At 62.3% G+C, this 12,884-nt stretch overlaps 2 protein-coding genes across 7 annotated transcripts in view; one reads left to right on the forward strand and one right to left on the reverse strand.

The window, feature by feature from the left end:
* The first annotated feature begins 1,370 nt into the window (after nt 1–1,370).
* On the forward strand, nt 1,371–8,484 carry Slc25a47 (solute carrier family 25 member 47). The gene is made up of 9 exons (XM_021244365.2): nt 1,371–1,450; nt 3,280–3,365; nt 3,468–3,492; nt 3,736–3,806; nt 5,568–5,611; nt 5,721–5,792; nt 6,345–6,527; nt 7,191–7,509; nt 7,683–8,484. Exons 1-9 carry the CDS (start codon nt 1,371–1,373, stop codon nt 7,955–7,957), a joined length of 1,155 nt encoding a protein of 384 aa, XP_021100024.2. The 3' UTR covers nt 7,958–8,484.
* A 1,200-nt stretch (nt 8,485–9,684) lies between these two features.
* The window catches only part of Wars1 (tryptophanyl-tRNA synthetase 1), a 37,521-nt gene continuing 34,321 nt past the window's right edge, over nt 9,685–12,884 (reverse strand). For 4 of the 6 annotated variants that reach the window (XM_087195596.1, XM_087195598.1, XM_087195597.1 and 1 more), the window contains 3 exons: nt 11,767–11,907; nt 10,654–10,848; nt 9,685–9,960 (listed from right to left, as the gene is read on the reverse strand). In XM_087195596.1, coding sequence (XP_087051722.1) covers nt 10,687–10,848; nt 11,767–11,907 — 303 coding nt within the window. In that variant the 3' untranslated portion in view covers nt 9,685–9,960; nt 10,654–10,686. Of the gene's footprint in view, nt 10,849–11,766; nt 11,908–12,884 lie in introns of all 6 variants that reach the window. The other 2 variants (XM_021244355.2, XM_087195595.1) reach the window with 1 other exon arrangement.

Here is a 12,884-nt window from a genome sequence, read left to right on the forward strand (position 1 = left end):
GGGCAGGCCGGAGGAGAGCCAGGGAGGGCAGTGTGCCTGCCTGGCCCAGGCTCTGCGCCATCCCATGAGCTGGATTTGACACAGGAGCTGGCGGGGGGGAGGGGCGGCTGGCACAGAGGGTGCCTGGAACTGAGCTGGGGTGGGGGTGGCATTTGGGGAGCCCGGTAGCTGGCAGAGGAGGGGCTGGGGGAAGCCACAGCACCTGGGAACCTGGCATGGGCCTGTAGCTCCAGGGCTGGGGCGGGCAGGTAGGTGCTAGCTCTGGCCCTCCCTCCGCACCGCCTGGTCAGCGGATGGGCTGTCACCCCCACTCGGCGGCCACCCTGCCCTCCAGCTGCGGCCACTGCACACCTGTCCCTTTCCACAGCTGGTGGGGACAGGCTGCCGGGACCTGATGGGGCTGCTGCGTTTGTGTCTCAGCTCCTGGCTCCTGGGGTTTCTTTGGCGCCCCCCAGAGGGCGGAGTCCGACTTCCTGTCCCAAGGGTGAGGGGAACCTACCTAGTGCTCCCTCTGGTGACAGTGACCTGGGGGCACTGGGGTCTTGGCCCCTGCTCTGGGAGAAGGCTGCTGCCACAGGAGGACCCTGAAGCCGTCCGGCAGGCACGGTGGTGTGGCCTCCAGCCAGAGCCGCCGTGTCACCCCAGCTGGGCCCCAGCTGGGCCGGTCCCGGGGGCCTGACCCTCAGATATCATCGGACATTTTACTGTTCCTGTATGCAGGGCCTTGTTACAGGATGATCCAGATGTGGGAAAATCGCCACAGTGAAGCAAACGAACAACCCCACCTCCCCACATTTGTTGCTTCTTTTGTTCCTGCGGCAAGAGCAGCTCATGTCTCATTTGCTATGAATCCCATATGCAGTACGGTTTGTTTGGTTGTTTTTAGTGCTGGGGATGACCTCACACATGCTAGGCAGGCTCTCTACCACTGAGCTGCATCCCCAGCCCTTTTTATTGTGGGACAGGGTCTCAGTGAGTGGCCCAGGCTGGCCTTGAACTTGCAGTCCTCCTGCCTCAGCCTCCTGAGTAGCTGGGGTTACAGGACTGTGGTGCTGGGCCAGCGTTTTGCAGGGCACGTTTATTACCTAGAATCCTCAAGGTGGATTTAGAGCTCTAGGCTGGGGCAGGGCTCTGGAGCTGGAAGTGTGGCCAGCAGGGGGCGTTGTGAAGAGCAGCTGAAAGGGCTGAGGAGCCTGGTGGGAGACTGGGCGGATGCAGGTAGCAGAGGGTCTTGCGCCTGGCACTCACTTCCTGCAGAGCCCAGAGCTGGCGATCTTCTCTGGGGCCAGGCTACGCCCCACATGTGCCCACCCCGGGCTCCTGAGCTTGGGAAATCCTGGGCGCTTCCTCGTTCCCCGAGTGCTGTCCGAATGGCACAGTCTTCTAAGATTAAAAAGGTGGCTCCCGAGGCTGTCATGCGGCTGCGGTGGCACCAGGACTGGGCGCGGTGGTGAGAGCCGCTGTCCAGGGAACAGGAGTGCCAGCAGCTGCTGGGTCCTCAGGAAGTTTCGCTGTGTGGCGTTGCCCAGGAGTCACCAGCAAATCAGAGCCGAAGCCAGAGGGTCCCTCAGTGGGCACCGCCTTGCTGCCCGGGGCACACCGGAGCCCCTGCAGCGCACCAAGCCCGGGTCAGAGCCTCTGGAGCAGGAGAGGTCCCCAGCTTGTTGCCCCGGGGCCTCTTCCGGGAGTCCTTGGGACACCTGGACGGTCCCTGCAGGGAGCAGGCAGGAGGGGACGGCCAGGGCCGACCTCAGAGTGGATGCCTGGGTCCTGTCCACCCAGTGGGGCCATTGCAGCTCTTGCTGTGTTTGGGGTCTGGAGGAATCTCCAGTTCTGTAGCACTGGCGGGGAAAGCCACTTCTAGATGATAACATGAATTTTTTGTTTCTGGGAAAAATTAAAATGGACCAGGTATGTTTGACCCAGCATTCTCCCTTCCTCACTTCCTTACCAAAGCAGAGAAGCCACCAAGGCGTGTTTAGAAGAGCAGGGGTCTTTCTGGTTGTCGTTCGGGCTGGCCTTGAACTCACAGCAGTCCTCCTGCCTCAGCCTCCCAAGTGCTGGGATTATTGGTGTGCACCCCCATGCTTGGTTTAGAGGAGCACTTTTAATGATAAACCAAGAAGAAGCCCCAGTACCTCAGGGACACACTACGACTGTAACGGTGGGTGCTGTGTACAGAGCCTGTGGGAGAGTCAGGGTCCAGAGAGGTCAGGCCGCTGGCCCGAGGTCACACAGCTGGCAGGCCAGAGCCCCAGGCTGGGCTAGGCTGAGGGTGTGCCTGTTCCACTCGGGGCTCCCTGGCAGAGGCCTCTGCCTCCCCGCCACCTCCGGGCCAGGTGACTTCCAGGCAGGAGGCGACCCTTGGTTGGTGGGCCTTTCGTAGCTGCAGTTACCCCACAGTGTGCTTTTGCTGCTTTCTTTTCCGGGCGCTGGAGTCAGCACACACATGGCCCTCTTGCTCCTACGCCCTTCGGTCCACGCCTCTGTCACCTGTCCAGCTCCTGTCCATCTGCCCAGCCTTCCCTCCATCTCTCCGCCTGTTCTGCCTGCCACACACTCCCTCATGCCCACTCGGCCTCCGAGGGGCCCGCCCTGCCTGGCACCAGGCCTCTGCCCTGCGGCCAGAAGCTGGGGAAGGTGAGGAGGCCAAGGGCAGCTGGACCGAGCCGCTGGACGGGGACGCGCCTGTCCCCATGCCTGCCCCGCCGCCCCGGCCTGTTTATTTGCTGTTTCCCACTGCCCTCTGGTGCCCGGCATGTGGCAGCCCTGTGGCACGGGCGGGACGTGTGGGGCCCCGGGGACGATGTGGCTTCTAGGGGCCAATGCGTGGCCAGGGACTCTGGATGTGGGGCCAATAGAGAGAGGCACCCTGGTGACTAGGGGCCAGTTGCCCAGGCTTCCACGCCTCAGCAGGGATGGCCGAGCCCAAGACCCAGCCTCGCCAGCCTCGCCACACCACCCTGCCTCACCTCCTTCCTTCCAGACCCCGTGCTTCTGTCAGTGCAGCCATAGCGTTTGGCAGCTCCAGCAGGACATGCTGGAGCTCACCCGGCCCAAGGTTTCAAGCCTCACAATGGGGAGGCCGCTCTCTCCCTCCCACCCTGCCTCCCTTCCCTGTGGGCTGGGATCGAATCCAGGGCCTTGAGCAAGCAGGCAAGTGCTTTCCCTCTGAGCTGCGTCCTCGGCCATTTTTGTTTTCTGCTTTGAGACACGGTGTTGCCCAGTCGCCTTGTTCCAAGTCGGGTTTGCGCTGTCCATCCTCCCTCTGCCTCTTAGGGCGCCGGGTGCTCAGCGGCTGGCCGCCAGCTCCTCACGCATGGGCGCCTCCCACCCTGCCCTCTGCCCCCTGACGTGGCAGCCACGCTGGCCAGACAGGCCAGGGGCCCCTTCCCTCCGAGCCACTCAGCCGCCCGGCCAGCTCGGGTAAACAGGACACCTGACCTCCTCCCGCCTCCCGCCCTGAGGGCCAGCGTGGCGGGGCCCTGAGAGGTCAGCACGACCGTCCCGTCCCCTCTGAGGCCAGTGGGCACCGGTGGGCTCCTCCACTCAGCAGGGAGGTGCTGTCCACGTCCCCCAGGCCCCTGCCCAGGGCTTCGGAGTGGGGGGCGGTCCTGCCCCAGGGGCTCCCATGGCCGCCATCCCACTCTCCTCCCTCCCTGGAGCCCCTCAAGGACAGGGCCAAGTCTTCTTCGCCTGTGGCAGCCCCAGTTTAGAAAGTGTCTGTTGGTGCAGGGTGAATGCCAGCATTCAGGAGGCTGAGGCAGGAGGATCGCTGCGAGTTCGAGGCCAGCCTGGGCTACACAGTGAGTTCAAGGCCAGTCTACACTACAACAGGAGACCCTGTTTCAAAAAACAAGACAAGACACAAACACAAGGACAAAAGCAAACAAAAAAAGCAGGAGTTCAGGGTCAGCCTGAACTATATAGCAAGACGCTGTCCCAAAAGAGAGTGTTTGCTGAATGAATAAGCCGGGAGCTTGGGGGTTCCCTAGCAGGAGCCCTGAGCAGTCCAGGGTGTCAGGGAGGGCCCATGGCCATCAGGGTCCCTTTCCAGGCCTCCCGGGGGCATCTGTCATGGGGACAGCGGCCCTGCCTGGGGCCCCTCCCATGGCCTCCCGGACGCCGGGGGCACTGGGACAGGGGTCTGGGAGGCAGCTGTGGGACAGAGGGTGTGGACATCGACTGGTGGCTTCCCCGCCTCCCCACCTTGGGTATTTAAGGTCTGTACGGAGCACGGCTGGGAGCCACCCCGGGGTGGCACAGATGGGCAGGCAGTGAGCACCTCCCAGTCCGCGCTGTCCATGGATTTTGTGGCTGGAGCCATCGGAGGTAGCAGGGAGCGGGACAGGGGACAGCGGTCAGCTTGGGCAGCAGTGGGGCTCCACATGGGCCCCGGGCGGGGAAGACCGGGGCCTGAGGGCAGCTGGGGTGGAGGCAGGGATGGGAGGTGGGGTGTCTCCGGTGTGGGCAGGGACAGCAGAGCCCTGGGAGGACGACAGAGCAGGGAGGATGGGCCCCCGGAGACCCAGCCCCTGCCCAGCAGGAGCGGGGCACACACTCAGCTCTCCTGGCCGGGCCCCTGTGAAGGCCTGGCTGGGAGGTGGCCGTCCCTGGGGACAGGTGAGGGCAGCCCCGATTCTCCTGCCATGGACCGAGGGCTGCAGAGCTATTTTGAACACTGCTGCTCTTGTGAAACCACAGTGGCGGCCTTGGAGCTTCTGGGAGCCATGCCCGCTCACAGCCCAGGGCTGACCCATGGCCCCAAGGCTGGCTGTGTCCCCTGCCGGGGGAGGAGCCCCAGGGGCCGGGAAGGGCTCTGGCTCGGGTCAAAGGGCCCCACTCTACGCCTGGCCCTGGGTAACAGGACAGACGTGGACCTTGTCCTTGAGGGAGTCTAGCTCTGGAGGTGGAGATGGTTGGGGGGTCACAGCAGCAAGGCCAGGTGACAAGGGCTCTGGTCAACATGTTTCCAGGCACAGAGGCAGCCTGGAGTGTGGAGTCAGGGAGGGCTTCAGAGGAGGAGATGTCATGTGGTGTTTGCAGGGCTTTGCTGGATGAGTAGGAGTTCAATGAGGTGTATGTCAGGTTGAAGGAAAGTCATTCTACCCACACTGCCGAGCCAGCTCTTTGGTTGATTTCACCCTCAATTCCCTCCTTCTGTCACCGCTGTGTCCTGGGACACACAGAAGGCGTGGCACAGCCACCTTATGCATCTGTGACAGCTTTCATCTCTATGATGAACTGTTCCGGCTGACCTGGAAGGACAGGTTTTGGTGCTGGCAGCTGGCTCTCAACATGGCTGTGAACCTTGCTTTGGTGCTCTGGGTGCGGCGGCACTCGGAGAGGGTCAGGCCAGCTGGCCACAGTGGACGACCACAGGGATGTGTGGCATGTCCCTGACACAGGACAACGGGACTGGCGCACTGTGCAGGACTGGGATGGGGATGGCCGGGGGGTGCCGGGCCTCAGCTTCCCCCTCTGGCTGTTGGGATGGGCAAGGCTGGTGGGGCCCAGGGAGCTGGGTGTGGGATCTGCTCCCATGGGCTCCCTGGGCCTCCTTGCAGGCGTCTGCGGTGTGGCTGTGGGGTACCCCCTGGACACAGTGAAGGTGCGTGAGCCCCGCCAGCCCCTCCCCTGTGCCTCGGGCTCCCCTCCTGGCCAGCCCGCTGTGCCTGCCCTGTCCTGTCCCCACCCTTCCAGAGCCCCTGTCTCCCCAGGTCAGGATCCAGACGGAGCCCAGGTATACCGGCCTCTGGCACTGTGTCCGGGACACGTACCGCCGGGAGCGGGTAGGTCTGGGTCAGGTGCTGGCTCGGAGTGGCACGGCCAATGGGGTCCTCAGGGCCAGTCCCGGGGCTGTGGGTCACAGAGGGGCTCACGGTGAGGGCCCTGCCTCAGCCTCAGCAGAGGGTCGGGACAGGGCAGCACGTTTCTGTCCCTCCCAGACCTTCCCTGGAGGGTGAGCTGGACAGCACCCCAAGGTCACTTCAGGGCTCAGTCTTGTTGGGGGACCCGGGACATTTACAGAAGGGGCTCTGTACAGGCCGTGGGTTAGTTACCTCAAGAAAAATAGCAATGAGAGAGTCAGGCATGGTGGCACACGCTTGTGATCCCAGCATCCAGGAGGCTGAGGCAGGAGGATCGAAATTATGGAGCATCTGGTTCACGGGCATCACCAGGCACTGCCTGGGTGGAGCCTGACCCCTCTGTCTCTCTTCAGTTCCTCACCGTGAGCTGGGCACTCTCACCCCTGTTTCAGAGCCGGGGCAACTGAGACAGCAGGTGACTGGCGGGAGGCAGCACGGCCAGGCCCCAGCTGACCTGGCTCCGTCTGTCCCCAGGTGTGGGGCTTCTACCGCGGCCTCTTGCTGCCTGTGTGCACTGTGTCACTGGTCTCCTCTGTGTCCTTCGGCACCTACCGCCACTGCCTGGAGCACATCTGCCGCTTCCGGTATGGCAGCACGGACGCCAAGCCCGCCAAGGTGGACATCACGCTGTCAGGATGCACCTCCGGCCTCGTCCGTGTAAGTGGAGCGCAAGGCGGGCCTGAGGCTCGGTGAGGGCAGGGCAGGTGCAGTGGGCACCACTGGGGAGGTGCCCGATCCTGCCAGGCTGGCCAGGCTCCTCTGCAGCACGCAGCATCGTGATGTCCCAGACGCCCAGTGCTGAGGGGAGGAGGGCACGACCGGGGCGGGGGGGTCTCCCTGGCCAGCGAGACAGGAAGTCACCCAGGGGCAGAGCAGGCCCAGGGGCTGGCCAGGAGAGCTTGGTCTTCAGCATGGGCACCAGGTTACCATGGGGAAGGGGTCTCCCTGCCTCCCTAAGGGCCCAGGGCAGACCCCCCCCAGCAGCTGGGCGGGGAGCACCCGGTCCAGCTCATGGTCGCTCACCGGCCACCCTGGGGACCGTGAACTGTGCGGAAGCAAAGTCACAGAGGCCGATGGCTGGCGACCCGCTCGGACCACGGGGGCTCTGTCCTGAGCCCTGCGTCACATGGCCCTGGGAGGCCAGGAGGCCTCTGCGCTCCCTCTTGTCTGAAGGGGCCACGGGCAGGACACGAGCACGCTCATTCTGTGCCAGGCCAGGTCCCAGTGCCCCTGTACCCCACATCCCTGGGACCCAGGCTCCCCAACACCCAGAGGCCAGGAAACTCAGGTCCAGGAGCCTCTTTGTCCCTCCCGACGCAGGTGTTCCTGACATCGCCCACTGAGGTGGCCAAGGTGCGGCTGCAGACGCAGACTCAGATGCAGCCGTGGCGCCCCTCGGCTTCGTGGCCCACGGCCGCCCCTCCTGTGTGTCCTGTGTCCCCTGTGTGTCCCGATCCCGGGCCCAAATACCGCGGGCCACTGCACTGCCTGGTCACGGTGGCCCGTGAGGAGGGGCTTCGGGGCCTCTACAAGGGCAGCTCCGCCCTGCTCTTGCGGGAGGGCCACTCCTTCGCCACCTACTTCCTCTCCTACGCCATCCTCTGCGAGTGGCTCACGGCCCCTGGCCACAGCCAGCCAGGTGAGGGGACATGGGAGGACGCAGGCCAGAGGGCCTGTGAGTGTGGCCGCACCCTGGTACCTGAGGGACCTAGGCCCAAGGCGGGTCCAGGGACGACCTGCTCATGAGAGCCTCTGCTCCCCACTGGCAAAGCCAGCTGGGCGGCAGAGTGAGCCCACCTGTCGCCCCTGCAGACGTGACGGGTGTGCTGGTGGCTGGCGGCTGTGCAGGGGTCCTGGCCTGGGCCGTGGCCACCCCCATGGACGTGATCAAGTCGCGCCTGCAGGCGGACGGGCGGGGCCCACAGCGCTACCGGGGCCTCCTGCACTGTGTGGTGAGCAGTGTGCGCGAGGAGGGCCCGAGGGTGCTGTTCAAGGGGCTGGTGCTCAACTGCTGCCGCGCCTTCCCTGTCAACATGGTGGTCTTCGTGGCCTATGAGGCCGTGCTGCGGCTCACCGGAGGCCTGTGAACCTAGGGGCTGACCCTGGGGGTCCCTCCCAGAGGCCACAGCCGGGAAGCCAGGGGGTGGCCACCCCACAGGGCCATGCCCAGGGCAGCGGGGCGCTCAGCTGAGGCCCCGACCACAGGAAGTCAAGGCTGCCCCTCCTCAGCCCCGGGTGGCCAGGGGTCCTCAGGGAGGAGCGCCTCTCTGGTGAGGGTGCAGTGGAAGTGACTGTCATTCGGCCATTTGTTCATGCCTGCTCCCACCGACCCTGCCCTTCAACCCAGGCTCAGCCTCTGCGGCCTTCAAGACTGTGGCCGAGGCAGCCTCACTGGTCTCTGCCAGTCTGGGGACTGCAGTGGTGAGGCTGCGCACTGGGCTCCGGGCTGGCTTGTCCCCTGCCTGGCCCAGGCTGCCCTGACTGTCCTGCAGGGACAGTTGTGCCCCCTGGACTGGGGCTGACACCCGGCCCTGCCTGGGACCATTACACTGCCATACACGCGGTGTCTGCCGGGTGAGCCTCAGGCTGTGCTCAATAAAAACGTTTCCCAGGATGCCTGGTGGTGCTGCTTTGTGGGGCTGGGGGCTGGAGAACGGTTCCTTCCCTATGTCCTCTGAAGCTGGCCCAGCCACCGCAGCAGGCGGAAGGCACAGGCTGGCAGCTCCTCCTGGTGGACGAGCCTTCCCACCTGTGGCTAGTGTGCCCACCTTGCAGACGGGCACACGGCACGCAGAGGCCTGGTCCCAGCCGGCTCCTTGCAGCGGCCCAGGCAGAGCCACCCTGCTGTGGGGATGGAGGTGGAGGCCAAGGGCACCTCACACGGGTATGCAGCAGCCCTGTGCCGGTGAGCAGACAGCTCGAGGCTGGGCATCCACAGAGGTGGCAGGTCGAGCATGGCCCTCTGGTGAGGCAGCTGACTTGGTCCACATCTACACACCGAATGTTGCCCCGTGTTCTGGCACAGAGGACTCCTGCTCTCAGACCCAGAGTGGCCACTCCAGGGTCTGCCCTGACACCTGGCCGCCTGGCCTCACACCCTGAGCCCCTGCTGCCTGCCCTCCACGGAGCCTTCCCACAGCTGGCCACACCTGGCCCAGGGCAGAGTTCCTAGGGCAGAGCTTTGGGTTTCTGAGTGTGACCTGACGGACAGGGCTGGGCTGGCCTGGAGAGCCGGAGATGCTGGTCAGAGGCCCGGTGACCCAGCACCCTCTGAGACCGTCGTCAAGGCCATGGGGGGCCAGCTACTGGTGGTGGCACCTGGCTCCTGCTGCTGTCCCAGGCAGTGGCAATGCAGGAAGGGCACCATGCGGCCTTGGACAAGTCGCGCTGAGCCTCAGTTTACCCACTTGCAAAGCGAGTTGGGCAGCAGAGAGAGCCCCCGAGCAGCCTGCTCCCAGCCTCTCCCACCTCTGTGCAGCTCTGCCTGGCACCCCGGCTGCTCTCGTGGTGCAACTCACTCACGACCTGGCTGCTGGGGTGAGCAGCACCAAGGAGATTGTTCCCGCGCCCAGCGTGAGTGGCGCCCGGCTGGCTCCTGGGGCTGCCGCTCAGCACACAGCCCCGGAGGTGCATTTTCCTCCCCAGATGTCACCTAAGAACCGGCAGGGCACCTGGATAGAGAACAACACATGGACAGGAGCTAGGGCCGGGGATTTAGCTCAGTGGTTTCTTCCTCTGCTGCACAAGCACAAGGGCCCGAGTTCGATCCCCAGTACCAAAAAAAAAAAAAAAGAAAAGAAAAGAAAAACACATGGACAGGAGCAAAGGAAGTTTATTCGACTTTGAGCACAGGGGGCAGAGCACCCCAGAGTGGACCTGTGAGCCCGGGGCCAGCTTCCACACCCAGGGCTCCCCCTGAGGTGGTGGCTGCTCTATAAGACTATGTGTGGAGGGGTCGGATGTGGCCACCCACAGGGAGGCTCCAGCCTGGGGCAGCCACGAGTGTCTCTAGCTAGGTCCACCAGCCTGGCACAGCTGGGCACTGCTCTGTGCTGACTTCCACTGCAGTCAAGTGTCAAAACAAAAGCATCTGCAAAGGTAACAGACTGTTACTGTCTCCTGCGGAAAGCGGCCTTTGGATCCCGCAGATGGAGTGCTCGGTTATTTGCTGGGAAATTGGCACATTAAGGGCAATGAGCATGATTCCTGGAGTGGATGACGTGCATGGTCTGGAGTCCACAAAGCCAGCGGGAGCTGAGCCACAGGGCTCAGTAAGGCGGCCTCGATTCCACCCACGGCCACTTCAAAGCGGATGAAAAGCCGGGTGATTTCTTCTTTGTGGCAGCAGGATGTGACCCGGGCCGCACTACTGTGGAGCCACACCGCACCGATTGTGGCCAAGCGCTCAGCAAAGCTCTTAGCGATCAGTTTCCTTTTGGGGGTATGGGCTCAACTGTGCAGTGCCTGTGAAACTTTCCACAGCACTTTTTAGACATTTTGGTTCACTCAAGACACACAGGGCAGTTTCCCGCGGAGCGGATTTTGGGTACGTTTGGAGTCCTAGCAGGTCTCTGGGGTGGCGCGGACCCTCGTGGGGAGACTCCCGCTGGCTCCCCATCTGACCACGATGTGAGCCAGCACCCGACTGCCCACAGACAGGAAGCACAGGCGTCTCAGGGGGAACCCAATCTGTAACTCACGCAGGGCTTGCAGACGCCAGGAATTACCAGGGGACAGAAGCCTGGGGGGAGGCTGGGGCTTGGACGGAACCCGGATTACTCACAAATTAGGTGTCACGGGCACCAGAGGACGTGCATTACTGGAAGTGGAAGGACAGCTGCCGGGGGGTCATGAACTCTTTCACCATCTCGTCAGTGACCTCCTTGCGCCGGGCCTGGTGCTCCGCGATCAGCGGCTGCAGGATGTCTATGAGAGCCTTCTTGAGCTCGCCAGTGAGCATGGCGCCGCTGGTGTAGTCCTGCGGGAAGGAGCCATGCATGCGTGACAGGGCCCTGGGCCCCAGCCGGCACAGCTCAGCCTGGCTGCCACTGCGCACTGGTGTGGGGAGTTTGGAGGCGCAGCAGGCCGAACCGTGCACAGTGACACCTCTCTCCTCGGGACCCGTGCCTGGCCTGTCCCACCAGGCCTGTGACTGTCCCTCTCAGCCTTACCAGCTCCTAGGAGATCTCTGCTGACTTCCTCCCAACTGTGAACACCCTGCTCAACCACAAAGCAGCAGCGAGGTACACGGTCACCTGCAATGCACTACCCAGCAGCAGACGGCCACCGCTAGCATTTGGGGAACTTACTTTCTTTCCTTTTATTGTTTTTGTTGCAGTGCTGGAGGTTGAACGCAGGGTCTTGTGCATGCTGGCAAGTACTCTACCAGTGAGCTACAGCCTCAGCCCTTGGTGCTTTTTATTTGCAACAGGCAAAATAAAATGCTCCTTTCAGCTCTTGACCCTTCTGCCTCAGCCTCCTGAGGAGTTGGGATTAGAGTGTGCACCACCACATCTGGTTAAAAAACTCTCTTAAGTAGCTCACATTTGCATAATAAGCCACCTGCAACACTTCTTATTTAACATTTCCTCAGTTTGCTGGCTACTCCCCACATCTTTAAATGGGAAGCTTTTATTCCATATTATTTCCTTGGAAAAGACTCCAAGACTTGAAAATCCGAGGCCAAGGTTCAGAGCCTTTTTGGGGTCAGCGTCCTGCTCTCCTCACATGGACACCCCTGTCAACTGCTCAGGGCCCTGAAGTCATGGCCTGCAGTGTGAGCCTCCTAACCCCACCAGCAAGCGGCGCGGGCGCGGGCACCTAGGAGACCGCTCAGTGCTTCCTGCAGGGGTGCACTAGCGCCCCACCCTGGCCGCATGCGCCCCGCCCGGCTCACCTTCCGAATCTGCTCCAGCCTGTCGTCATCCTCCAGGAAGAAGGTCAGGTACATGAAGGACACATCCACGTCACAGTTGCCCCCAAACTGGCGGTGCTCCTCCACAGTGTCTCGGCCTCCCGAGAATGCGTGCTTGTTGACCTGCACACAAGGGGAACGGTTGGGTCACTGCGCGTCCACGGGGCACAGGCCTGGAGGTCGTGCGGGGCGGGATGCAGGTGAGTGCAGAACCCTCCAGGCCCAGAGCCACAGGATGGCAGCCGGAAACACAGGTGCACCCAGGTGCGGCAGAGTCCCAGTGCTCCCAGGGGAAGAGTGTCAGAGAACCAAGTGGCAAAGTCTCCTTCACAGGGCACTGGCCAGGAAGGGCGGTGATCCCGGGCCAGGCGGTGACAGAAACCCTGCACCTGACCCCAGCGTGGAAGTGAGAAGAGGGCGTGAAGACGGCCACTAAGGGGATGCCAAACCCACCAAATGTGAGGGGGCGGAGGGCCTGTGGCCATCTCTGCTCAAAAACATGTGAAGTTCCAGGTGCCGAGGAAAAACTCAGAAACTAACAACATGGAGCTGGGCATGGTGGCCCAGACCTGTAGTACCAAGGAGGCTGAGGCAGGAGGGTTCAAGCAGTTCTCCTACCTCAGCCTCCTTGGATGGCCGGGGGCTGAGAGGACAGACACTAGGAGGGGAAGTTTATCTCCATTGTCCTGAAAGGCATGAGGCCCAGGGTTCAATCCTGAGCACCTCCCTAAAGAAGTTATAAAACAACCCCACAAAATCGGAGTACACATTCTTTTCTGCTGCATACAGGTCATTCTCCAAAATAGACCACATGCTAACTCATAGGACACGTTTAAGTAAATGCACAGGAAGTGAAGTTATCCCCTGTATATTATCAGATCATAGTGCAATTAAATTGGAAATCAATAGCCTAAGAAACCGCAAGAACCCCACAAACACATCAAAATTGAGTAACACGCTCTGGAATAACTAACAGGTCCCAGAGGAAATTAAAGAAGAAATTAGACAGTTTCTATAATTAAATGATAATGCCAGTACAACATATAGGAACCTATGGGACACAATGAAAGTAGTTCTACGTGGGAAATTCATAGCAGTGA

The sequence above is a fragment of the Heterocephalus glaber genome, unplaced genomic scaffold (genome assembly GCF_053883595.1).
Source record: "Heterocephalus glaber isolate CG9 unplaced genomic scaffold, H.glaber_assembly_v1.0 deba00001608, whole genome shotgun sequence".
NCBI lineage: Eukaryota > Metazoa > Chordata > Mammalia > Rodentia > Bathyergidae > Heterocephalus > Heterocephalus glaber.